This window comes from Hevea brasiliensis, chromosome 12 (assembly GCF_030052815.1).
Source record: "Hevea brasiliensis isolate MT/VB/25A 57/8 chromosome 12, ASM3005281v1, whole genome shotgun sequence".
NCBI lineage: Eukaryota > Viridiplantae > Streptophyta > Magnoliopsida > Malpighiales > Euphorbiaceae > Hevea > Hevea brasiliensis.
In genome coordinates, this window is record NC_079504.1 from 11869995 (window position 1) to 11895564 (window position 25570).

A 25570-nucleotide genomic window follows, 5' to 3' on the forward strand; every position below is an offset into this window, starting at 1 on the left:
CATCCAGAAGTCTTAACACGTAGCATATTTATGTCATACTTTCGAATTGATAAGTAAAATTCCTTCATTAGCCTAATTGACCACTATTTTAATTTTAATAATTAATAATAAAATAGATATAGAATTTAAATCCCACTCTTTAAAAAAATATATTTAAATAATTTATACCCCAAATAAATTCACAGCCCCTTCCTCAACCCTTCGACCCTGCTTATAAATAAAATTGTTTTGAGTATTTTTATTATACTCTTTAATTTCAATTTCCTTTTACTAAGGTGTAATTTTGAACATGTTTTTGCTAAAAAGGGTCTTCAACTTTTAACTGTCCCGATAAAACACGGAAAATAAATTTGTGTTGAATACATTTTGATGCTTATTTTCCAATTTTCCATGGAAAAGATAACCGGAAATAGAGACGAGAAGTGGAAAGGAAAAACACAACAGTTTTCTAAATCCAAACACGGCCAGACATCTCAGAAACTGAGCAAAATTGAGATATATTCCAACCAAATACCAAATCTAAGAAAATACAAGATGAATGAGTGATGAACCAAATACATAATAAACTTCACAAAGAGACTACTCAATGGGATGAATCTGCAACTGTATAATTTGGCAAAAATACAACCACCAGTGTGATCATTAACAATTTCTCGGAGTTGTAACCAGACTGGATGCCTATACATGACTTACAAATTAAATTCCTATAAAAATTAAGAAACTTGTTCTACAAACTGTGAATTAGTGGCACTAGACAGGCATTAATTAAGCTTACAGCCAAAATAAAAAAATTGAAGATGCAAAGCACCCAGATATACAGGCAAGCACAAGTATTTCCAAGAAAAATCATGGCAAATGCATGGGAGGTTTCCAACTAGAAAATTCAACCAAGTTTAGGTTCACAATAGTTCGATTGTGCAACCAGAATGTCTCAGCTGATTGGTGGAATTGCCTTACTTTTCTCTGCAGTTCCCACATTATTCCTTGCATTGCAGAACAAAACTCAGTTTCTGGGGCATATACCCATAAACACCTTATTTGTCTCCCTCTGGCGATCATCTTTTCTACATCTTCATCTGAAACACAAAAACAAAGTTCAATTGATTGCATGATCTGGTTTAGTATGGTAATGACACAAGTATGTTAAGTTTGACCTGGTATCGATTCTAGGTAATCCAAAAGCTCAGGACCTATTCGAGCAGATGGCCACTTGATTGAAAAAAAGGTGTAGTCAATTACATTTTGAAAAGGTAACTCTGCTTGATCTGATAATATGACTGGGACACACTCCTGTTTTACAAAAAATATAACATCATTTCAATTGGCCGCTGTGTTAGTGTGTGTGTGATAGAAAGAAAGAGAAAGAGAGAGACCACAAAAAAGGACTCATAAAAGCGAAGTGTCCAAGAAGACTCTCCACGAGGAGCAAGGCAGAATTTGGCATTCCTCAGGTGTTGAAAATATTCCATCCTTCCAAGCTTGTCAGGGCCACTAAACTTCAACTCTGGAGATTCCAACTGCTCACAATGTCATGTCATGGTGCATATGTTATATTACTTATACAATTAATAATGTAACTGTCATTGCATGCAAAACTGCAATGTTGCAAGTCTATAACAGTAACTGCACTTGGCCCAACAACACATGAACATCAAAGACCAGCGTTGCCTGCCTATGCAAGGAACACATAAGCACAAACAATATGCAGGACTTGCCAGTTAAATCACAGATTAATGTCACTGCCAATGCATTCAAAACAAAAGCACACGATGAAGAAATACGATATGGATTTAATATAACATGTGTAAGCAAAAATATGTTCGTCAAAAAGAATTCAAACCAAAGAAAGCATCACTATCCATTAAATAAACATAATAATAATAATTATATATAAACTTTACTTTTGACTAGTTAGGTGAACTTAAACATGTCTAAAAGTATGCATCATAGTCCATTTCCAAATGGGGAAATAAATGATGAAAACCAAAGCTTATTCATAACAAAGAATGTGTTCTTCAATTTAAATCCATATTGACACCTCAACTAAATCAACCAACATTTCTGCACATGGAGATAATCATTCTGATAATCAGAAAGTCACTTATAGAAGAACACACCTTATCTGGATATTGCTTTGCAAGCTCTATTAACTTAAGACGGCCAATTTTCCCTTGTGCACGACCTAAATAATTTGCCAAATATTTCCTCTTTGACAATGGCAAAGGTTGAACCATCGATGCTCCTCTTTTGGTCATACCATCTTCAACATTGCCAGGAATGATGATATCTTTCCATGTATTGAAAGCACTTGTATCTCTCTTATCAGTCCGATCCCCCTACACTAACACACAAGCAGCATGTTTTAAAGTCAAACAATTAGCTTGGAAATAGAGTATAAGGAGACTAAATATATGGACAGGCAACCAAATGAAACTCAATTGAAGTATTCACGAATAGTTGTAGCAAGATTAACGAATGTGCTTTTAAGATTCATCAATGAAACATAAAGGTAACAACAGGAACAAACTACAAATGCAACATAAACACAACTAATTTGCCATGCATGATCGAGAAAGAGAGAGACAGAGACAGGTAAGGACCCAGAAATGGAACACAGGATCATAAAACTACCGAAAGAACTATAAACAATAGGATGTTACACATGATTTTACCATTTGAAAGTAAACTAAGTACCATGCGAGAAAAGTTTGAAAAATTAATAACCGAGCCAATTGTGTGAAAAGACTATAGAGTATCATTTTCTGATTTAATCCAAAAACAAATATAATGTGTATTTCATCTAAGAGAATTAAATAATTTGACACTAGTTCTAAAAGTTAATCCAAGGCCTCAAATTGAATCCATGCTAAGATTTCTGACATTGGAGGCTTATTTTGTTCCTAATAACAATAACATATGTGAATTTCTAAACCTCCTCTTTACTTCCCCCCCAAAGCCTCTTCTCAATCCCAACCCAAAAAACATGGAAAAGGAAATGATTTCACTTAATTAAGCATCTTCAGACGTATGACTGATACCTCAGGAGTAAGAATTATGGAACGATTTATGTATGTTGCCCATGATCTAAATAAGTGAGCTCCTGCACCACTGCAACCAAGCAAAAACAGGCACGTATGCATTAGTAGCAAGAAAAACTAGTAAATTTTGTGTAAAATCATATGCAGGAAACAAAACTCGCCTGCAAAAGTTTATTAATTATCAATCAGTTTAGAATTCTCATTCACACATGAGAATGACAAATCACTAAGAAACCATCTACTTCCCTGTTTTTGTCTGATGTAACTATCTAACAGAAGTTCTCTCTCCACTCTTCTTCTTCTTCCCTCCCTTTGCAAGGAAAATCTAAAGCACAGTGGCAGTTGTGCTGATGAAGAATCAGTACAAACTTGAACTTAATCTTTTCAATGGGCAAAATCTTTCACATTTTTCACTAAATAAAACTTGCAGAAGAAAAGAAAAGGTAAAATAAAAAAAAAATAGAAAAAAAGGACATTTATCATGAGTGATGAGTCTCCTACAAACTCCACCTAAGTAGTTTGCGCTTAGCCGGTCCCAAGCCCGGATAAGGGAGGAGGGTTGCGGTAGGTGACAACCAGCGTAAAAATTTCGTTACACCTTATGATATGGATTCAAATAATATAAACGTTGGGGCGTCATCTACTTATGACGCGCTACATCGAAACCCGGGTGTAATGAGAAATATGCAAGGGTATAGGGCGTTCACCAAAAAGCGACGAAACATGCCGGCTCCCGGGTGTGGTGTTAAATGAGCAAGGGTTCCCACATCATGGACGTGTGTGGGTAAAGAAGTTAGTCCGTAGGACAAATAGTAGAACAGATAGTGGAACAGAACACAAGATAGGCATAGAGAACAATAGAAGATATCACAGAAGGAGATCAATTAGGAAGGAAACAGAATAGAAGGAAAATCAGGGTTGATACTTGGAATGTTGGATCACTTACAGGAAAATTAATAGATCCTGTGGATACCTTGAAAAGGAGAAAGATGAATGTTGCTTGCATTCAAGAGACTAAATGGGTAGGAGAGAAAAGCAAGGAAGTGGGTAATTCAGGGTACAAACTGTGATTTACCGGAAAGGAGAGAAACAAGAACGAAGTGGGCATAATCATAGACAGGACATTGAAAGATGCTGTAATAGTTGTGAAAAGAATAGGAGATAAAATTATATTAGTAAAGCTAGTACTAGAAGGATAAACAATAAATGTAGTTAGTGCTAATGTTCTACAAATATGACTAGATAGTGAAAGTAAACAAAAGTTCTGGGAAGATATGGATGATCTAATGCAAAGCATACCGAATGAAGAGAATGTTTTCATTGGTGGAGATTTGAATGGACATGTAGGAAGTGATAGGCAATGTTATGAGAATGTTCATGGAGGTTTTGGTTTTGGCAACCGAAATGAGGAGGGAAAAAGTATACTAGATTTTGTTATAACATACGACCTAATACTAGCAAATACCTACTTTATAAAAAGAGAGTTACATTTAGTGACTTTCAAAAGTGGGTAACATAGAAGCCAAATTGACTTCCTCTTAACCAGGAAGACAAATAGACCTCTATGCAAGGATTGCAAGGTCATTCCAGGAGAGGCTTTAACAAGTCAACATCGGTTAGTGGTCTTGGATGTCAAGTTTAGGAATAATTCAAGTAAGGTTAGAAGAAATAGTGTAGCTCGAACAAAGTGGTGTGAGTTCAAAGGAGTAAAGCAAGTGAAGTTTAAAAATAAGCTTTTCGAGTCCGAAATATGGAAGCTGGATATGGAGGCCAATGGTATGTGGATACAGATGGCATCAAAGATTAGAGAAGTAGCTAGAAAAGTACTTCGAGAGCCTAAAGGACATGGACCACCCTCAAAAGAGAGATGGTGGTGGAATGAGGAAGTACAAAAGAAAGTAAAGAGAAAGAGAAAGAGAAAATGGTATAAGAAATTACCTAAGTTTGATAATAATAAAGCATATGAATAGTACAAGATAGCAAAGAAAGAGGCAAAAAAGGCAGTTAGTAAAGCAAGGGCGCAGGCCTTTGAAAAGTTATATGAGGAACTTGAAACTAAAGAAGAGGAGAAAGACATTTATAGATTAGCAAGGAAGAGAGAAAAGAAATGTCAAGATCTCAATCAAGTTAGATGCATTAAGGATAAAGAAGGAAAAGTGTTGGTGAAAGATGAGGACATTAAAGAAAGATAGAGAAATTATTTTGATGATCTCTTTAATAATAGTCAAAATGGTAATAGCGTGAATATAGACTACAAAGCAATAGAAAAGAAAGTGAATTATACTAGAAGGATTAGATCTTTAGAAGTAAAGAAAGCACTTAAGAGAATGAAAGTGGGTAAAGCCTGTAGACCCGATGGAATACCAATTGAAGTGTGAAAGTGTTTGGGAGATATGAGAGTGACATGGTTAACTAAATTGTTTAATAAGATTCTAAATTCAAAAAAAATGCCTAATAAATAGAGGAGTATTTTAGTACCTATTTTTAAAAATAAGGGAGATATACAGAGTTGCTCAAACTATAGGGGAATTACACTCATGAGCCATACTATGAAGTTGTGGGAGAGAGTTGTAGAACATCGACTAAGTCATGATACTTCTATCTCTCCCAATCAATTTGGCTTCTTGCCCGGTCGTTCAACCATAGAAGCGATCTTTCTCATTAGAAGCTTGATGGAGAAATATAGAGATGTGAAGAAAGATCTACAAATGGTTTTTATCGATTTGGAGAAGCTTATGATAGTGTTCCGAGAGATGTCTTATAGAGAGTGTTAGAACAAAAGAGGATATCCATTAGGTACATACAAGTGTTGAAAGATATGTATGAAGGAGCAACTACTATTGTGCGCACAGTGGAAGAGGACACAAGAGATTTTCCTATCTCAGGTGGATTACACCAAGGTTCAGCTATAAGCCCTTACCTTTTTACATTAGTTTTAGATGAACTGACGAAACATATACAAGAAAGTATTCCTTGGTGCATGATGTTTGCGGATGATATAATTCTGATAGATGAGACGCGAGAAGGAATCAATAGAAAGCTAGGGTTTTGAAGAAGTACTCTAGAGTCAAAGAGCTTTAAGTTAAGTAGAACGAAGACAAAATACATGCATTGCAAGTTCAGTGAGGGCCGAATTGGTGATAGGGAATAAGTTAGTTTGAATGGAATGGTATTGTCCTAAAGTAATTACTTTAAATATCTCAGCTCAGTCCTTCAAGTAGATGGGGGATGTGAGGAGGATGTTAGTCATAGGATTAAAGAAGGATGGTTGAAGTGGAGACGTGCCACGGGAATTTTATGTGATCGCAAGATTCTCAATAAGTTAAAAGGAAATTTTAACGTACTGCCATACGACCAGCCATATTATTTGGTAGTAAGTGTTGGGCACTGAAAGAGTCGTATGTGTCTAAGATAAGAGTTGCGGAGATGAGAATGTTAAGGTGGATGAGTGGCCATACTAGACTAAATAAAGTCCGTAATGAGAGTATTAGAGAAAAGGTAGGAGTGGTGCTAATTGAGGATAAGTTGAGAGAAGGGAGATTGAGGTGGTTTGGTCATGTGAAGCGTAGACATAAGGAGGCTCCAGTTAAACAATTAGAGCACATTAGGTTAGAGGATAGAAAGAAAAGAAGGGGTAGACCTAAACTGACTTGGAGGAGAGTGGTACAACATGACCTGACCTTTAAGTATTATACATTTCCGAGGATTTAACCCAAAATCATTTAGAATGGAGAAAGATAATTCATATAGTCGACCTCAAATTTTTTGGATAAAAGTTGAGTTGAGATGAGTCGATGAGTCTCCTACACCACTAAAAATCACAACTTTTCCTCACTTAAAGAAGCCAACTACAATATGTGTTTTCGTTCAATCATGTTACAAAACAACACTGAATAATAACTGTTTCCAATCAAGAATCATTTCATAACTCAAAGAAATTGAATCTTAGCCAAGTCATTTATTTCCAAAAACAAAAAGGTGAAAGACTTAATTTTATACTGCATGTTTGTGAAGGCAAGCACTTGTACTTCATAATCTCCATTCAATCAGCCGTTTATAAGTTTCAAACAACACTAAAGAAGATTAATCCATACCTAGGGAAGACAAGAACATGGTCGCGGCCTCCAGATCGCCTAAAATATGGCATTTGACTTAAAACCTAAAATTAACAACATTTAGGAAAAAGGAAGAAGAAAAAAACGAATAATGCTATGAAAAAGTGATGAAAAAGAAGTGACATATGTAAAGTTTTACCTTAACATAAGTCTGGTTAATTTCTTTATCATGAAGACCCCCCATCATTCGAACACATTTAACATAAGCGGGCACAAAGAATAAATCAGCTTCCTCTTTCTTTCTAGTTCTGAATCTTGATCTTAGAAGCAGCCTATGAATTTTAACCTAAAATGGTAATGTACTTAACCTAGCTTTAGCAGCTGCTAATTCAAATTATATGCATCAATCCAAAGCCAATTTCCAAATTTTTGCTTCGGAATCATATAACACAGTGATATGCAGGAGAAATACCTGAGTGCCCCACTGCCCCTTAACGCAAGCATCAGCAGAGATTTTTCCCTCTCTGCCGCGAAGGAGCTCCTTCAATCCGTCAATCTCGTACTCTTCGTAGACGTATATCTTCAGAGACAGGTAGGTCCCGTAGCCTCGCTGAGGCCAGAAGAGAGATCCGGCGTCGGTAACATGGACAAGGCTCTGCGATTGGGGTGTGAGGTGGTGGTTGAAGGAGGAGGGAATGCGGGTATGAAATGACTGGTCAAATAGGCGAGTGAAGAAGAAGGTGGCGGCGACTAGGAGGATGGCGCCGATCTGTTGGGTACGATTGCAAGATGCAGCTTGGTGGTGAGATGTAAAGATTCTAGGTCCGTTGTTGTTTAAGCTTCCCATGAGGAGCAAAGATTGGTTTCCAGTGAACTGAACTTAACTTTCGCTGTGCATAACAGATGGTGCAAATGTGGAACAATAGATTACAATATTTCACAAGTTTTATTTAATTAATACTTTTCAATTCGATTTTTAAATAAAAGTTTATATTAAAAATATTTTTATTAATTAAAATTAACATAATTATTTTAAATCAAGTCAAATAAATATATGTATTTAAATATATAATTTTATATTTTAAAGTTTTACATTTTTATCTAATTAGCAATTATTTTAAAATAAAATTATTTTATTACAAAAAATAAGATTTAAAATTTTTTTTAACTGATATTTATTTCTGTAAAATTATTAATCATGAAAATTTTATTAACTTAATTATAAAGTTAATTATTTTTAATTTTAAAATTAAAATAGAAAATAAAAAATAACTAAAATTAAATTTAAAATGAATTTAAAAATGAGAAAAAAAAGTCTAAATTAATAAATCAAAACCTATTAAATCAAGCTGATGCAATTCTATTTATTCAGGTTTTTGTAAAATTTATTTTATTCTTTTTTAAATAACAAATTCAATCTAATCAATGCTCACCTTTATTTGCTAAGAAAGCAAAAAAAAAATGATAAAACTTATAATATTAAAATATTTATAAAAAATAAAAATATTTTTTATTCATTTATTTTTATCATAATTCAAAATTTTACAATTCACACGGACTTTAATACTAAATCTATTTTACTTCAAAACTTAAAATATTATTAGTTTTATTAAAATAAATTTAGCATTAAAATCGTATAAATTGTAAAATTTTGAATTTTAATAAAAATAAATAAATAAAAAACGTTTTCATTTTTTATAAATATTTTAATATTATAAGTTTTATCAAATTTTTTTTTGCTTTCTTAGCAAATAAAGGTTAACATTGATTAGATTAATTTTTTTTTTTAATAAGAATAAATTGAAATTCATATTAGACTAAGCCAAACTAAATAAAAAAAAACTGAATAAATAGAAATGCATCAGCTTGATTTAATAGGTTTTGATTTATTAATTTAGACTTCATTAATAAAAAATGACTTGTTAAAAAATATCTCATTTTCTTTAAAAATAATTTAATTTTTCTTTGATAAAAAAATATTTTTTATTAGCCTATTTTCAAGAATGTCCCAAAAAATTTTTTTTGAAAAATAAATTATTATTATTTCTTTTTTATAATTTTAACAAAATAATTATTAAATATCAGGGAGCTCAAAGTATATAGGGATAATCTTTATTGATGAGTCTTATAAAAAAATATATTTATAAACTCAAAATCATATTTAACTCAAAATTTTATGACAATAAGTTATAAATTATTTTTATTTATGTATATTTCACTCATTTCTTTTTTTTTTTCCGATGCTTGCGAATTCCCAGCAATGATAATGTTGTTCAGATTAGATTAAGATATTAAATTGTTAAGTCAGCAAGTGAAAATTATTTGATTGTAACAATTTGAGTCTTTAATTATCTTTATAGTGTTTTTTTTTTTTTTTTTCTCTTGGCGATTATAATGAAACTTAGTATATAATTGAACGAGTACGACTAAACTTAGTATATTAGATCCCCTTATCTAATATCCTATTAATTTAAGGGAAAGATAAATAACTCTTTATTTAATTAAAATTAATTATTAAAATAATTAATCTGAATGCCCAACGCCCTATCCCTATCCCCCGCCGCCACTCGCCTCTCTTGTCTTTCCCAACCCATAAATGCTTATGTCCAAGTATTTTTGCTCCAAGGATTTGCAATGGGTTATCCACGAACAATGGGTTATGTAGAATGTGTCAACGGCTTGGGTTCTTCTCATAGACGATTCACTGCTTATCAATGGCCGTTGGATTGCTGAGGGCGATGGACTTTGCAATTTAGTTGTTGCGTTGCTAAGGGTGATGGGTTATTCTGGTGAGGACAATGACAAGGTCGAACACTTTTCAGTTTCACGGTGGTTTAGATGGTTCAGATATGATTACCTTCACCCGATTGTGGTTTATAAGCTCTTTTTATTTTTGGAAGGGTAGGGTAGTATATTAGGTAGATGGAGATGGAGATGCAGAAACCCTCCTAGGTTGGTTTTAATTTGGATATTGTTTATTCCACTACTTCTCTTCAGTGCTTCTATTGTGATTGAGATGAAGAATAGGGGAGAGAGAGAGAGCGTAAGGGAGAGAAAGGGTAATTTAGGTATTTAAATTTTTTTTCTCTCTCTCAGAATCATTAAAATTAATAGGATTAACGGTTAGACTAAACATAGCGATTTTGAGTTTTAAGTTCTTAATGAAATTAAAAATGAGAAATTAAATTGTTTAATTTTTAAAATTAAAAAATTATTTCGTTATTAATTATAAAACTGCAAAACTAATTAATAAATTTCACTTTAAATATCATATTACTATAGTTTTTATGTAAACAAATTAAATACAAATAACTTATAATTTTATGTTAGTAAATTCAACATCCATCGTTTATCGAATCGAATAAAAATAATCCAGACGTCTCGGTGGACGATGTATGGTAACTCTTGCAGACCCCACAGGAGTACTCACATAAAATTTGAACATTTACTCTGTTTTCCCGAATAGTACAATTAAACGACAATTCGAGTGCCGTATATACTCTTTTTATACGGTCCCGTTACGCCGAATGTCCCAAAGCAACGACACCGTATCATAAGCAATTTTCTTCACCTTTTGTCGGCTTCATACAGCACACGTGGACACAGAAGGCCCAGAGGCAGAAGACTAACCCATATTTGCATTGCAAGTCCCGAACGCCTGCGTCTTCGCCGTTTATCTACAGTCTCTCCGTCTGGGGTTATTATAAAAAAATAGGATTTCATAAAACCCCCAAATCAGACCGGACCCTGTCTACAAATTCGTACATCTCCAAGATACACCCCAACGCTTTATAGAGCGATATTGAGAGAGTGGAATTTTGATCCCCGAAACGAAGCTATGCCTCGTCGTAGGGACGAAGACGACGAGGAGCTCGATGCAGATGATGAGGAATACGATGACCAGGAGCAGCAGGTGATGGACGACGAAGAAGAAGAGGAAGAGGAAGAAGATAGGGGAGGCTCCAGTAGGAAGAGGCGGAGATCAGATTTTATAGACGACGTTGCTGAGGAGGACGATGAAGAGGAAGATGAGGACGATGGGGATGATGAGTATGGCAGTGGAGGTGGCCGGAGGCAGAAGGCAAAGAGGAGGTCGGGGACTCAGTTTTTTGATCTCGAAGCTGCGGTCGATAGCGATGAAGAAGAGGAAGAGGACGAGGATGCTGAGGACGGTACGTGGTGTTTGGGTTTTTTGTTTCTTTGGTGATTGGATAGGATGCGGCGCATTTGCTTGTGTATTGTGAAATTAGGGTTAAAAGATGAATACTGGTACTTCAATTCACGAATGATTGACATTTTGATTTTTTGAGGTTTTGAGTGAAATTGGTTTTCATTGGAACTCTGATTCGGAAGTCTAGTAGAAATAGTAGTTGGCTTGTGAATATGGGCGAAATTAGAGCTGAGTGTGTTTGATTCACGTTTAGAAAAGAAAAAGACTTTGTTTTTATTTTTTTTTCCTTTTTGCGTTTTGTGTATGTATAGACAGATACACAAACACTTGCGCGCTAACACATAGAGTTAGGTAGTGAATTCTAATTGCGAACCAGTTTAGAGGATAGGGATTACTTGGTTTTCTTATGGGCTGGAATATTAGAATTCGATAGAAATACTAATTGACTTGTCAACTTGATTGAAACTGGGGGTTGAGGTTATATAAAAGTCTGATAGTATGCACATTCTTGTTTCTATGTGTTGGTACTTAATCATATGAAGATATTGTGCAGTCTGGCAGCTTGGAAAATAAATACTGAAATTGAACTCACAAGAATATAAATCAAAATATAAGATGTAGCAATATGGTGGATGTGTCTATATTCACTTGTCTGCTGAGTTTTTCTTTTGTGCAAACACAACTATGTGGAGTTAATCTTATTGTCAGTAATAGATAAATAGGCTGTCTAAGATCTCTTTTTGTATTGATGAGATCCAAATGTTGAGGTTAAACCATTTTACTTTCTCTTGCCTCTTCTAAACTATTAAGTCATGTGGTGTGCTATTGCATTAATAACACCTATATATGTATATAGTGAAAGATACCCAGAAGTATTTTGATGCATGACTAAATAGTCACTCTTCAGGTTCTCTTTAGATTTTGGACATGTGGTGAAGCTCCTTCTTAGTTGAGTTTTGTTGAGTTGGTGAAGCTCCTTCTAGGCAGCTCTCTAAAAATTGAAGAAATATTCTTTTAAATGCTATTCGATTCATATTTTATTGTAGGAATCACTGTAGTCTTTTGTAATCTCAATGCGAAACACATAGAAGTGATACTTGAGGACTAAAAAGTAGACTTGGTGAAGGTACCTATTGATGATTTAAAACAAGCATTATGGATTATGGGAGTCAAACATCCCTTTTCATTTGAAAATTACTATTCATAAATCCGGGGATTATTGAGTGTTTATGCATTTAATTTTGTAAGTATTTATTTATTAAACACTGCGTAGCTAATGAAGACATTACCTAATTGAAAATGGTGAGACAAGTCTTGTGGATCTTATGGGAATGAGGATATTTTTTGGAAAAAAGATCAAATAAGCTTACTTTCAGTCGAGGGTCAAACAAGTCCAAAATTGAATTTTGGGCTAAATAAGCACCTATACTTTTAAGTAAGGCCAAATAAGTCCTCACTTAATAAAATAGTATTTTTCCAATAATAAAATATTATTTTTCCTAATTTTAAATATTAAAAATTATTTATTATTTTTAATTAAAATAAAATTAAAAAAAAAGAAATTGAAGAACACGATGAACAAAAATTATTTAATATTAAAATTATTATTTTTAACATCTTATCATTAAAAAATGGAGAAAATAATATTTTATTATTAGAAAATAATATTTTATTAGGTAATGACTTATGTGACCTTAATTAGAAAGTACAAGGGGCTTATTTGGTCAAAAACTTATTTGGAGCTTATTTGGCCCTCGACTGAAAGTATAGGGGCTTATTTGATCCTTTTTCCATATCTTTTTGGTTCATGGATTACTATCTTACTAGCCTGATCTTTTAGTTCTATGAAAGATTTGTTTGTAAATTTATCTTTCTAAAATTATTTTTACATCAGTATCTTTCTGTTTTGAAGGAAATAAAACCAAAATTAAAAAAGAACTCACACAATTGAGACTATGAAAGAGGATGGTAGTGATTGAATAAAAGACCTTTCAAATTTAAATATTGTTCTTAATCATTGACCTAACAAATGCTAATATTTAAAATTTGCATTTAATCACATATATAATAAAAAAATTTTAAACCTTAAAAATAGTTTTACATATCAATGAAAATAATTAATATATTTTGTCATACATATATTTATATCATATAAAAACTTTTTTTTACTACATATTTTTCTAAGAAAAAAAATCATAAAATTTCCTCCAGAAGGCAAAAGAAGGAACTAAAAAAAAAGGAACTCGCTTAAACCAAGACTTCAACTAGAGTCTTCAAGTAAAACTAAGGCCATGCTACCACCTGACTACAAACATATTTAGATTTTTCCTCAATATTTAATAATTGAAAAGTGGGATGTGGGACCCCCTCCTCATTAAGTAAATTTAAGATGGCATCAAGCCATCACGTGGCCCATATAGGCCCTGTAAGTTTTTAAAATTTTAAATAAAATTTTGATTTGATATAAGTGAGTTGTCGAGCTTGAGATTGGCTCATTAATATTATAAATGAGTTTGAGATAAGCCAAGCTTCAAATTAATACATTTCAAACGAGCCGAGCTTGAGCTTCTAAAAAAAATGATGAGCCAAGCCTGAGCTATGCAAAGCTCGGGTTTGCTCATTTGCAACTGTTCATGTGCTTACAAGTTTCCAATATTAATTCCATTTCTTCTTTTAACTATTATAGTCAAGTCGAATTTTGTATAATCTCTGTGTATGACTATGACCATGTGTATGACTATGACCAACATTTAACTACTCTGATAGTATCATGGGACTTCCCCCTTGAGACTTCTATTCTAGATTTTTGGCTTTGTATAGGGAAGACTGAGGTTGGTATATACATGCAGATTTTATAGTTGATAATGGAGCTGAGCTACCTGAGGAAGATGATAGTAGAAGGGTTCATCGTAGGCCGTTGCTTCCTCGGGAAGATGACCAAGAAGATGTTGAAGCTCTTGAGAGAAGCATTCAAGCGAGGTATGCCAGGTCAAGTCACACAGAATATGATGAAGAGACTACAGATGTTGAGCAACAAGCTCTTCTGCCATCTGTTCGGGATCCAAAGTTATGGATGGTGAAATGTGCGGTATGATTTACAGTTCTTTTGTTATTCTCTGACACAGTTGTCCATTATAGTTTATTTCGTGTTCAAGATATTTATCAAGCTGTGTATAATGTTTGTCAGATTGGTCGTGAACGAGAAACAGCTGTTTGCCTAATGCAAAAGTATATTGATAAAGGATCTGAGTTGCAAATCAGGTCTGCTATTGCTCTTGATCATCTCAAAAACTATATTTATATTGAAGCTGACAAGGAAGCCCATGTGAGAGAGGTATGTCATCGATCAAGCTTAGCACTTTTTTATGGAGTTCATTTCAGCTCTTGATGTTTGCAAATAGCATATAGCTTTAAAATTGACGAATTAATTTGTGCTGCTTCAGGCTTGTAAAGGTCTCCGCAATATATATGCCCAGAAAATAATGCTTGTCCCAATCAAAGAAATGACTGATGTTCTTTCAGTTGAAAGTAAAGCAATAGATCTTTCAAGGGATACCTGGGTCAGAATGAAGATTGGTACTTACAAAGGGGACCTTGCCAAAGTATGTTCTATAATTTTCTTTACCTACTGTATTGTTTCTTAGTTTTTCTTGGCTAATATTTTCTTAGTTTTTCTTAGCTAATATTTCTTACTCTTTTTTTCTGGTTCTTTTTTCCAAGGTAGTAGATGTAGATAATGTGCGGCAGAGAGTTACAGTGAAGTTAATTCCAAGGATTGACTTGCAGGCTCTTGCAAATAAACTGGTATATAGATTCTTGCTATTTGATCATCGTAGACTTTCGGGACAGAATTTTTTTTTTTTTTTTATCTACACTATATATGAAGCTGTCTAATCATGTTATTTAAATTCAGTAATTTACTTCCCAGTTCCCATTTTATCATCATCGTAAATATTTTGCTTGAGAGATTTAATAGGATGATCTTCTCAATGTTCTTTCATAGTGATAAGTTATTCTAGGTTTTCTTTTGCTTGTATTTTTTTTTTCATAGGAGGGCAGAGAGGTTGTAAAAAAGAAGGCATTTGTCCCCCCGCCACGTTTTATGAATGTTGATGAAGCTAGGTAATTCTGAAATTATACTCTCTCTTTCCATTATAATTCTAAGGAACTATATACTGATAAATTGAATCTTTATTCTTTTGGGTTCTTATAATGCTTTGTCATCAGAGAACTGCACATTCGGGTAGAGCGAAGAAGGGATCCTATGACTGGTGATTATTTTGAGAACATTGGTGGCATGTTGTTTAAAGATGGGTTCTTGTATAAAACAGTGTCAATGAAGTCAATTAGTGCTCAGAACATTAAGCCAACTTTTGATGAACTTGAGAAGTTCCGAAAACCTGGAGAGAATGGGGATGGTGATATGGTCAGTTTGTCAACCTTATTTGAAAATAGAAAGAAGGGCCACTTTGTGAAGGGTGATGCTGTTATTATTGTCAAGGGAGATTTGAAAAACCTTAAGGGATGGGTTGAGAAAGTTGATGAAGAAAATGTTCACATCAAGCCTGAAATGAAGGACCTTCCAGTGAGTATTATTTGAGGAGATATTTAATAGTCATCCTTCTCTCGTGTGTTGGTTTCCTTTTATTGATCTGCTATTTATTTTTGGCAGAGAACTATTGCGGTGAATGAAAAGGAGCTGTGCAAGTATTTTGAACCAGGTAATCATGTCAAGGTTGTAACTGGTACCCAGGAAGGTGCAACTGGTATGGTTGTTAAGGTGGAGCAGCATGTGGTTATCATTCTTTCTGATACAACTAAGGAACATGTGAGTGATAAATTTATTGTACGGCAATTGAGCTCTTATGGAATACTTTTGTGATGGGACAACCAGTGTGTGGAAATGATGTGATTATCTGTTGGCTTCAGGTTCGTGTTTTTGCTGATGATATTGTGGAAAGCTCTGAGGTAACTACTGGTGTTACCAAAATTGGAGAATATGAGCTCCATGATCTTGTGCTACTGGAGTAAGCTCTATTTCACGAAGAATCATTTTTTGTTTTTCCTGTTTCTTCATTTGAAGTTTTATATATTTGTTCATGTGATGCAGTAATATGAGCTTTGGTGTAATTATACGTGTAGAAAGTGAAGCCTTTCAGGTGAGTAGTCACTCGAGTGCCCAAGTGTGTGTTAGCCTATCCCTTGTTAAATCTCCTGACTTGTCGTAACTAACTTCAGGTTCTTAAGGGGGTCCCAGAAAGATCTGAGGTTGCTCTTGTTAGATTGAGAGAGATCAAATGCAAGATTGAAAAGAAATTTAACGTGCAAGATCGGTACAAGAATACTATATCGGCAAAGGATGTTGTTAGAATCATTGATGGTCCTTGCAAAGTGAGATTCTTAATTGCTGTTTGATTTGTGATATAATCACATATGTGTAGTTTACTAATTATCCTTATCTTGTTAGGGGAAACAAGGTCCCGTAGAGCACATATACAGAGGAATCTTGTTTATCTATGATCGTCATCACCTTGAACATGCTGGATTTATCTGTGTTAAATCCCATTCTTGCGTTGTTGTGGGAGGAAGTCGAGCCCATGGTGATAGAAATGTAAGTCCTTGTTGTGTTTATTTTTTATTTTTTTTATGACAAAAACTCATTAAGTACTTACAGTTGTGAGCTCTCCATTAATTATTTGCCCCTTGTAGGGGCTGAATGATTTGGATATTTTTGGTATTCATTTGTGATTATATGAAATCCAATTTTTAATTACTTGTTCAAATTGCAGTTAATCTTGTTTATTTTCATCCTTTATCATCATAGTTTTTTTAATTTATTACCTAAAATACCGCAAATTGCAATATATTGAGTAATTGATTAAATTGTCTTTCTGTTGAAATATTTTGAAATCATTAAGTTTATGTTGATTAACCTAAACATGAATTCTTCAAATTGAAAACTAGCTAAATCAATTTAGTGATTAAATCTACAAAAATAAACTTGACCAAGCTGATGCTTAGCTCGCTCATGTACTAATTCAGGGTGATTCCTATTCAAGATTTGGTAGTTTGAAAACTCCCCCTCGTGTACCCGCATCACCAAGGAGATTTCCAAGAGGAGGTCCTCCATTTGAGTGTAAGTTACTGATGGTCAATATTGTCCTGCTTGAACAAAATTGGTTCATCATCGACTCTATTGACTCTGCTTTAACATTCACCCTGCCAAAAGTTTTTTATGTTGTAATATCATCGATATGTTGGTTAAGAATTCTGTGTGCTTCTAATTCAATGCCACAGCTGGAGGAAGGAATAGAGGTGGAAGAGGAGGGCATGATGCTCTGGTTGGTACCACAGTAAAGATACGCCAGGGTCCTTTCAAAGGCTATCGTGGGCGGGTTGTAGAAATCAAAGGCCAATTTGTTCGAGTTGAGCTGGAGTCCCAAATGAAAGTTATTTTAGGTATCTTTACCAATAGATGCTATATAGTTGGTTCCCTTATTTTTTGTATTTTCCATGTGGAGTGTAATTGCTGTTGTATTTGCAGTTGATCGCAATAATATTTCCGACAATGTAGTTGTATCCACCCCATACCGGTAATTGAAATTCTACCTAAAACATTGTTAATTAGTTTTTATAGTTCATTCTTTGTGATTGTATTTGTTGATATTTATTTAACAGTGATTCATCTCGGTATGGTATGGGAAGTGAAACTCCCATGCATCCTTCTCGGACTCCACTGCACCCATATATGACTCCAATGAGAGATGCTGGAGGTACATTCTTTAGAAGCCTGGATGCTTTCATTTATTGTCAAATAAATTATTGTTATGCTAATGTTTCCTTATTCTCTTTTGTTCTGCTCTTACATTTGCAGCAACACCTATTCATGATGGCATGAGGACGCCTATGCGTGACCGAGCATGGAACCCTTACTCACCAATGAGTCCTCCTAGGTTCGACCATGAAATGCTGCTACCAATTCATATTCCTATTCTTTTACTCTTCATGATGTCCTTTGATGAGATAGGCCCTGAATATTACTTGATGAGAATATTTCTGTGATTTCTGGGGTGATTAATGTATCTTTGCTTTGCAAGCTGTGCATATTGTGATTAACGGTGTTGTTTTAAAACAATTGGTTTCAGGACTGGATGCATGATTGGATTTTTGCTTTACAAGCTTTGATTGTCTTAAATTTTTGGTGGCACTTGAAAAATGTAGATTTATCTGCTGCTTTTTCATTGTCTATTCTGAGCAAACAACAAAAATGAGCAATCACAACCTTATGTGCCGCTTTTCCCATATTTTAAATTGCTTTCTGTCTTTGCAGTCAAGTTAATTCTTTATAAATGACTTTAAACAATTGGAGGTCTAAGGTCTTGCCATTGCTTTTTACAATTTCTTGTTCCAAAATGTTCTGCTGTTTTAGAAAAATACATTTTGTTGTTATTAGGGTCAAGCGGAGACACTATGTTTATCTTTACTGATCTGGTTTGGCCCCTTTTTTGTCCTTACTCTTGCAAAGTTGTTTTTCATTTTAGTTCTCCATTAGCATGTGTAAGTGTTGCATTAAAGTTCTACATAGAGCATTGTGAATACCCTGTTGTCTAGTGAAATCAATTTCCTGCGCTTTACTATGGATTATTGATTCTTTTGTGCTAGCATCATTCATCAAGCATATCGAAAACCTTTAATCATGTCAGATTTAGAATATTCCTGAAGAATGTTTCAATTTGTTGAAACCTAAGAATGATTCTTGGACTCGTGATGTCAATATAGGGATAATTGGGAGGATGGGAATCCTGCTTCTTGGGGAGCTAGTCCACAATATCAAGTGAGTACTTGACATTGGCTTTGTAAACCTTGCAAATTATTATGTCCTGTTGTGTATTTGTAAAATTAATATATTGTTCTTTACCCTCCTTTTCCAGCCTGGAAGTCCCCCTTCTCGGGCATACGAAGCTCCAACTCCTGGTTCAGGGTGGGCTAGCACTCCTGGTGGTAGTTACAGTGATGCTGGAACGCCAAGGGATAACAGTTCTGGCTATGGTAGTTTACCGTCTCATTTTGGATTACAATTTCATGGTAATTTCCATATTGTAACCAACTGTATGTATTTGTAGCGAATGCTCCAAGCCCATATTTGCCATCAACTCCTGGTGGGCAGCCTATGACTCCTGGCACTGCAGCCTACCTTCCTGGCACTCCTGGGGGGCAGCCGATGACACCCGGAACTGGTGGCCTCGATGTCATGTCTCCTGTTATAGGTTTGATTTGTGCTTTTCAGTCTTTGATATTTTAGTCATAATGGTGTGAAGGATCGATTAATTTTGATACATAATATTTCTAGAATATTCTTTCCCAATTTCCAAGTTTTTGTTGAAATATTGTTAGGCTACATGTGGTATGCGAAGGAAGTTTTAGTATTGCAACTAGACAATTTGGGGTTAAATCATGATATTGCTTTACTGAGGAGCTTGTGATGTCTTCTGAAAATGAAAATGATTCTCTCTTCTGGAATTGAGTGCACATATGCATGGTTCCAACCTTGGTGCCTTGATTCCAGAAATGGAAAGGTGTTTAGTATGATTAAATCTGCTTGAAATTCTATGATGTTCTGAATCCAATCTTTTGTGTGCTTTTATGGAATACTAAATCGATTCTATTCTTCTTGCCATAAAACTGCAAAGATGCTAAATGATAAATTTTACAGTATGAATTGGATTTTAGTTGTCTTTCTGCAAAACCTTTCTTGTCCGCCGGATCCATGAAGAGTGATTTGTCATGCTTCAACATCAATTTGAATTATTTTTAGCAAATTTACAAGTTGACATCCGTTCAATTGCAGGAGGGGACAATGAAGGACTATGGTTCATGCCAGACATTCTAGTTAATGTACGGAAGGCTGCTGATGAATCTTCTGTTGGCGTTGTCAGGGAGGTGCTTCCGGTATGTCCTAGTAGGCTTTATTTTTTTCTTTTTTTTTCTTTTTATAAATAGTCTTTACTCACTTTAAATCTTTGTGTAGAATATTAGGCGTGATGTTTAGCCCCAGTAAAAAATTAGGATTTCATTCAAGTAATGTTTGGTGCACCATAATGTAATGTAATGAATTCAAATTTTCTATTGAGATTCAATAGAAAATTTGATTACATTACGGTCTACTAAATGTAGCGTTAATTCCTACATAAATTCTGGCTAGTAAGGGAGTGCCTACTTAGCTTGCTTAGTTTCCATTGTTTATTCCCAAATAAGTTTGTCCTTTAAGATCTTCGTAACTTTTTCAATACTACATTACAGCCCAAACTGTGTTCATGTGGGTGGCACCTCACATATGTTCTCTTTCCTTGGAATTCCTGCACTCGTTGGATTCTTGAACTATTCATGTAATGAATTAATTAATGCTGGTATTGTATATTTCAGGATGGATCCTGTAGGGTAGTCCTAGGGGCTAATGGCAATGGGGAAACGATCACAGCTCTTCCAAATGAAATTGACATAATGGTACCGAGGAAATCAGATAAGATCAAGATCATGGGTGGTGCACATCGTGGTGCCACTGGTAAGCTAATTGGTGTAGATGGATCTGACGGAATTGTAAAAGTTGATGACACTCTTGACGTTAAGATTTTAGACATGGTTATACTGGCAAAACTAGCACAACCATGATTGTTATGGTAATAAATGAATGAAATTATATTTGTTCTATCATTGAGGATTTCATGTGGCTGTGTCTTTACTCTCCCTCCCTCAGCAACTGCCATCTAGAATTCTTTTGTGCTTTTATTTCAATATTGAGCTATTGAAATTCACTCCATCCTACAGAGGGCATAGTTTAGTATTAGCAAAGACCATTTATTTATTTATTTATTTTTTTCAAGTGTTTGAAACCCTTGGTTGGTTGCTTGCATCCACAATCATTTTGTATGACGGCGAATAGTGCACAAGTATATAAACGTGGCATGAAATCTAATCTTATTACTCTTGTTGATTATTCCTGGAATTTTGCAGTATAACTGATGGACTTAACTGTTCTTGCACATTTTATTTCATTCGTTTTAGTAGACTGACGAACATGAGACAATCAAGCCTCTGTAAAAATAGACTTGTTTGGTTTGTAAAGTTGATTTGTAGCTTCAGATTCGAAACGTCAGGACAGCCCAAAGCATTCACGATTCACCAGAATGTTGAAATGTTGGGTATGGATTATTTATATCTTTATTTATTTATGAGAGCCCAACGCCAGCGGGCAATTTTTAGTACAGTCATGTACATTCTCGTAATACAAATTTTATGATCCTGAGAAGGGCAGCTGTGGTGGGAGCAACGGTACTCTATTTCCATCCCCACAAATGGGTATAACGAAAAACACACAGACATTATGAGATACAACGACTTCTACTCTAGTTTCATTTGGTAGATGACGGTTGTTTCTATCCCTCCATACGGATGATGCAGCGAAGGCTTTCCCCTTTAAGCATCAACTCAAATGCCTTATTGATCTGAGAGAAAGGGACTGAATGGGTGATAAACTTTTCAAGTTCAAGCTCCTGTGTAACATTAGATAACTTTTTTAGTTGGAAAAAGTTCTATTGTTGGCAAGTTCTCATGTTCAAAAAAATTGGGAACAGAGCTTACCTTGTTCATGTATTTTTCCACAACCGAAGGAAGGTCAGTGCGAGGCTTGTAGTTTCCAAAGAAGGTACCTTTGAGAGTCCTTTCATTCAAAACATTCATTGGGTGGGTCTTGAAAACTGCTTCTTTGTGTGGCACTCCAACCAGTACAGCAATTCCCCAACCCTGGCATTAAAGTTTGGGTTTATTTAATAAAATGCCGTATTGGAATTGATGTGGTAAGAATATAGAACATGAAAGAATTTGGATTCTACAATGAAATGCAGGGGGTCAGGAAACCTACATCATGTACACATTCAAATGCAGAAATCATAGCATCAATGTTTCCTGTACACTCTACGCTTCTGTCCACTCCTCCATCAGTCATCTCAGCAATCACCTGAAATGCATTCAATGATCGAAATGTTAATGTTAGCTTCAATAAAAGACCCATAATTTCGTTGTAAACAAGTCCTTGTTCTAATGACAAACCTCCTGAACTGGTTTCCTGTGATGTTTTGGGTTCACAAATTCAGTGACTCCAAACTTCTTTGCTGTAAGCAAACAAGAGAAATGAACTTAGCAAGATCGCACAGGTAGTGATAGATGATGATCCTTCTTCTGGGAGATGGAAGACTTACCATCTTCAAACCTATTTGAATTCAGATCAACACCAATGATTCTTGAAGCCCCAGCAATCCTAGCCCCTTCAGCAGCCTAATCACATGGAAGCACCATATGCATTAGGATGTTAAGAAGTAACCTTAAATTGAGAAAAAGAAATGCAAGAACAATCAGTATGGGATGCTCACAGCAAGGCCTACAGCTCCCAATCCAAAGATAGCCACTGTTGAACCCTTTGGAGGCTTAGCAACATTCAGAGTGGCACCAAGACCTAAAAAATAAGTTTATCCATAAATATACAAAGAAAAGAAAGAATCAGAAAAGGGTTTTGGATTAAGGTTTTTAATAGTTCTGTACCTGTGGAGATTCCACAACTTAGGACACAGACTTTGTCTAGAGGAGCCAAGGGATTGATCTTGGCAAGACAGCCAACATGAATCACAGTGTACTCACTAAAGGTAGATGTCCCAACAAAGTGGTAAATAGGCTTTCCTTTGATTGAGAATCTTGATTTTCCATCATGAAGCATCACTCCCCTATCTGTGTTTATCCTGAGGAGGCTACACATGTTGCTCTCTTCAGATTTGCAGTGAGAACATTCCTTACATTCCCCAGTGAACACAGGGAGGACATGATCGCCTGGTTTGAGATCAGTCACCCCTTCACCAACACTCTCCACAATCCTAGTTAACAACAGGGGAAAAAAAAAAAAAACTAAGGATTCCCATTTTTCGCTATGCATCAGAGATCATCACTCAAAAGAAGACAGCATAACTGTGAATAATCTAGTATATATTTACTCACCCTCCTGCCTCATGACCATAAATTCTAGGAAATAATGGATTCTGACCCTGCAGAGTAGAAAACAAATGTCGAATATGGTTCAGCAGAAATTAGAAATAATAATAAATCATTCTTTTTTTTTTTTTTTTTCTGAACCTTTAGTTTACCTTGGCTTCCCAGAAGTAAACATCAGTGTGACATAAAGAAGTGAAGAGGATCTTCAAACGAACTTCATTGGCCTGAGGAGGAGCCACATCCACTTCTTCGATCACCAGTGGCTTCCCAGCCTCCCATGCCACAGCAGCTATACATATGCAAAAGAACATAATGCATTAGTTACAGCAGAAAGAAAAAATTGGCACAAGTCCTGGTTAATTAGCTTCTTAATTTTCTGTTAATTACCTTTGCAACGAATGACCTTTCCAGCAGTGCCTGCCATCTTTCCTTTTCTTCTCTGCTTCAGAAATGAAAACTCAGAAATTAAGCTTCCGCTACAAAAAAGTCTACGACAGAATTATAACAGTTGGTTTTGAGTTTTGTCCTTGATGTTGAATATGGCGCCAATTAAGATGTATTTATAGCTACAAGTTAAGTGAGAGATTTAGTTTAATTAATAATATGTCAAGTGTTAATTAAAATTAATTAATACTTGAAAATTACAGCATAAATACAAGAGGCTGTGCCAAAACCATTCCCAGATTTTTTAGTTCATAGGAAATTTGTCCCTGGTTTTACTGTTTTAAAATAGCCAAGTCAAGAAGGTTTTTCCTCCAGGATTGTCAAAAGCCTGTGTAATTGGACCCACCAATGATTATATATATATATATACATATTTTTTTTCCTTCTTTTTTTCTAGTCAACCACCAATCAGATTATTTAAATCAATTAATTCTGATAGAATTTGAAAATAAATAAAAAAAAAATTCAAATATGACTTGTGAGTTTTATCAGCTTGGCAACTTGCTGCATATAAATTATATAGAATCCAAAACTGTGGCTGCAAGGTGGACTTGGGCATTGGAGCCTGGTTTTGGGCATTGGAATGTTGCACTTTTTTCTTTTTTTAATTTTTATTTTTAAAATCTATTTGTTATTCTTCTAACCATTTCAGAATTTGCCAGTGAGTCAGAAAAAGTTAAGGGATGAGATTTTGACAACTCAAGTCTCTCACTTTACTATTCCATTGATATTTTGTTGTTTATTTGAAGTTTTCTTTTATCCAATTTCCTTTTTTGTTGCAAAGAACATAAAATTACTAAACTGCCACCATTGGATTAACGGAGGTAACAATTTGTTAATTTTTAATAGCGAGATTAGCAGCAGGATATAATTACATTGTTATCAACAATTTAAATTGTAATTATAAAATGAATAAAGTTTGGGAATTTTTTTTCTCATTATCTTTTTTTTTTTAATTTTAAATAAATTTAAGTCATTAAAACCCTTAATTATTTTTCATAAAATTATACATTTTAATTCTACCTTCAAAAGTTAAAACATTTTAATTGATTTAAATCACATAATTAAAGACTTCAATTGTCTTTATTAAATTGTAACAATCAAGTCAAGTCTCAATTTTTAATTTTTATATTTATTTAAGACAATTTATTTTCTATTTTCAACTTTTAATTAAGATATATCTCCTAAAATTAAGTTAATTTTCTAATTATATATTTTAATTAATTTCTATTAAAACGGTAATGAGTAAGATATTGTGAAAATCATAATACCTGAATTCAAATTGATTAATATTATAAAAAATTAAATTTGTTCTAAACCCGACCTTAACTACTCGAATTCGTTTCAAACCCAATTATTATTATCTAAAAAAAAACCAAATCCGTTAATTTTATATATTTTACATAAAAAAATTATTTTTATTAATAATTTATATTTTAAAAATTTAATAATTCCATTAAATATTTCAATTTTATTTTATATTAAATAAATATATAAAAATTAATTAATATTATCATAAAAAACATATATTTTATCTTTAACTAAATATTTACATAAACAATTTTGGATAATGGATATACAACATGTAAAATTCAAATATAGCCTGAACCCGTTATGAGTATTAAATTTCAAACTTGAATTCGTCCGAAACTTGATTAATTTCTTAATTAAATTAATTAATTGAATTAAATAAAAAAATTTTAAAAATATTTTATTTTATTTTATTAAAATTGATTTCTGTTCAATCCTAATTTACAATCCAATGGTTAAGCATTTTTTTTTTTTGAGGAACAATGATGAAGCATATTAATTTTTAATTTAGGTGG

General features: G+C 34.0%; 3 protein-coding genes across 4 annotated transcripts; 1 reads left to right on the forward strand and 2 right to left on the reverse strand.

Moving 5' to 3' along the window:
- Positions 1 to 587: 587 nt before the first annotated feature.
- LOC110649920 (probable glycosyltransferase At5g25310) lies at positions 588 to 8022 on the reverse strand. 2 transcript variants are annotated; one of them, XM_058131125.1, is made up of 8 exons: positions 7566 to 8022; positions 7293 to 7439; positions 7133 to 7197; positions 3039 to 3108; positions 2118 to 2336; positions 1374 to 1517; positions 1155 to 1290; positions 588 to 1076 (listed from the first exon to the last, which is right to left on the reverse strand). In XM_058131125.1, the coding sequence occupies exons 1-8, from the start codon at positions 7938 to 7940 to the stop codon at positions 847 to 849; spliced, it is 1386 nt and encodes a 461-aa protein (XP_057987108.1). In that variant the 5' UTR covers positions 7941 to 8022; the 3' UTR covers positions 588 to 846. The 2 variants fall into 2 exon arrangements, with proteins under 2 accessions (XP_057987108.1, XP_057987109.1); XM_058131126.1 differs by lacking the exon at positions 7293 to 7439.
- A 2676-nt stretch (positions 8023 to 10698) lies between these two features.
- On the forward strand, positions 10699 to 20975 carry LOC110651207 (putative transcription elongation factor SPT5 homolog 1). The gene is made up of 22 exons (XM_021806466.2): positions 10699 to 11265; positions 14114 to 14352; positions 14452 to 14598; positions 14708 to 14866; positions 14985 to 15068; positions 15316 to 15386; positions 15492 to 15849; positions 15937 to 16092; positions 16194 to 16291; positions 16375 to 16423; positions 16503 to 16655; positions 16732 to 16875; positions 17307 to 17400; positions 17562 to 17723; positions 17809 to 17857; positions 17943 to 18037; positions 18139 to 18217; positions 19044 to 19098; positions 19196 to 19313; positions 19388 to 19531; positions 20113 to 20213; positions 20688 to 20975. The coding sequence occupies exons 1-22, from the start codon at positions 10932 to 10934 to the stop codon at positions 20931 to 20933; spliced, it is 3135 nt and encodes a 1044-aa protein (XP_021662158.2). The 5' UTR covers positions 10699 to 10931; the 3' UTR covers positions 20934 to 20975.
- A 474-nt stretch (positions 20976 to 21449) lies between these two features.
- LOC110651206 (alcohol dehydrogenase) lies at positions 21450 to 23846 on the reverse strand. The gene is made up of 10 exons (XM_021806465.2): positions 23688 to 23846; positions 23453 to 23589; positions 23307 to 23353; positions 22860 to 23185; positions 22691 to 22773; positions 22520 to 22595; positions 22371 to 22432; positions 22183 to 22278; positions 21903 to 22064; positions 21450 to 21814 (listed from the first exon to the last, which is right to left on the reverse strand). The coding sequence occupies exons 1-10, from the start codon at positions 23722 to 23724 to the stop codon at positions 21698 to 21700; spliced, it is 1143 nt and encodes a 380-aa protein (XP_021662157.1). The 5' UTR covers positions 23725 to 23846; the 3' UTR covers positions 21450 to 21697.
- Between the last annotated feature and the right edge of the window lie 1724 nt (positions 23847 to 25570).

Coding starts and splice junctions, on each gene's coding strand:
- LOC110651207 (XM_021806466.2), top strand. CDS start 10,932: ATGCCTCGTCGTAGGGACGAAGACGACGAGGAGCTCGATGCAGATGAT. Junction 16,093..16,193: donor CTGATACAACTAAGGAACAT/GTGAGTGATAAA, acceptor TGTTGGCTTCAG/GTTCGTGTTTTTGCTGATGA. Junction 18,218..19,043: donor TCACCAATGAGTCCTCCTAG/GTTCGACCATGA, acceptor ATGTCAATATAG/GGATAATTGGGAGGATGGGA.
- LOC110651206 (XM_021806465.2), bottom strand. CDS start 23,724: ATGGCAGGCACTGCTGGAAAGGTCATTCGTTGCAAAG. Junction 22,433..22,519: donor TTCAAATAGGTTTGAAGATG/GTAAGTCTTCCA, acceptor GTTTGCTTACAG/CAAAGAAGTTTGGAGTCACT. Junction 22,065..22,182: donor CATTTGAATGTGTACATGAT/GTAGGTTTCCTG, acceptor CTTTAATGCCAG/GGTTGGGGAATTGCTGTACT.
- LOC110649920 (XM_058131125.1), bottom strand. CDS start 7,940: ATGGGAAGCTTAAACAACAACGGACCTAGAATCTTTACATCTCACCAC. Junction 1,291..1,373: donor TTTATGAGTCCTTTTTTGTG/GTCTCTCTCTTT, acceptor TTTGTAAAACAG/GAGTGTGTCCCAGTCATATT. Junction 1,077..1,154: donor TTACCTAGAATCGATACCAG/GTCAAACTTAAC, acceptor TTTGTGTTTCAG/ATGAAGATGTAGAAAAGATG.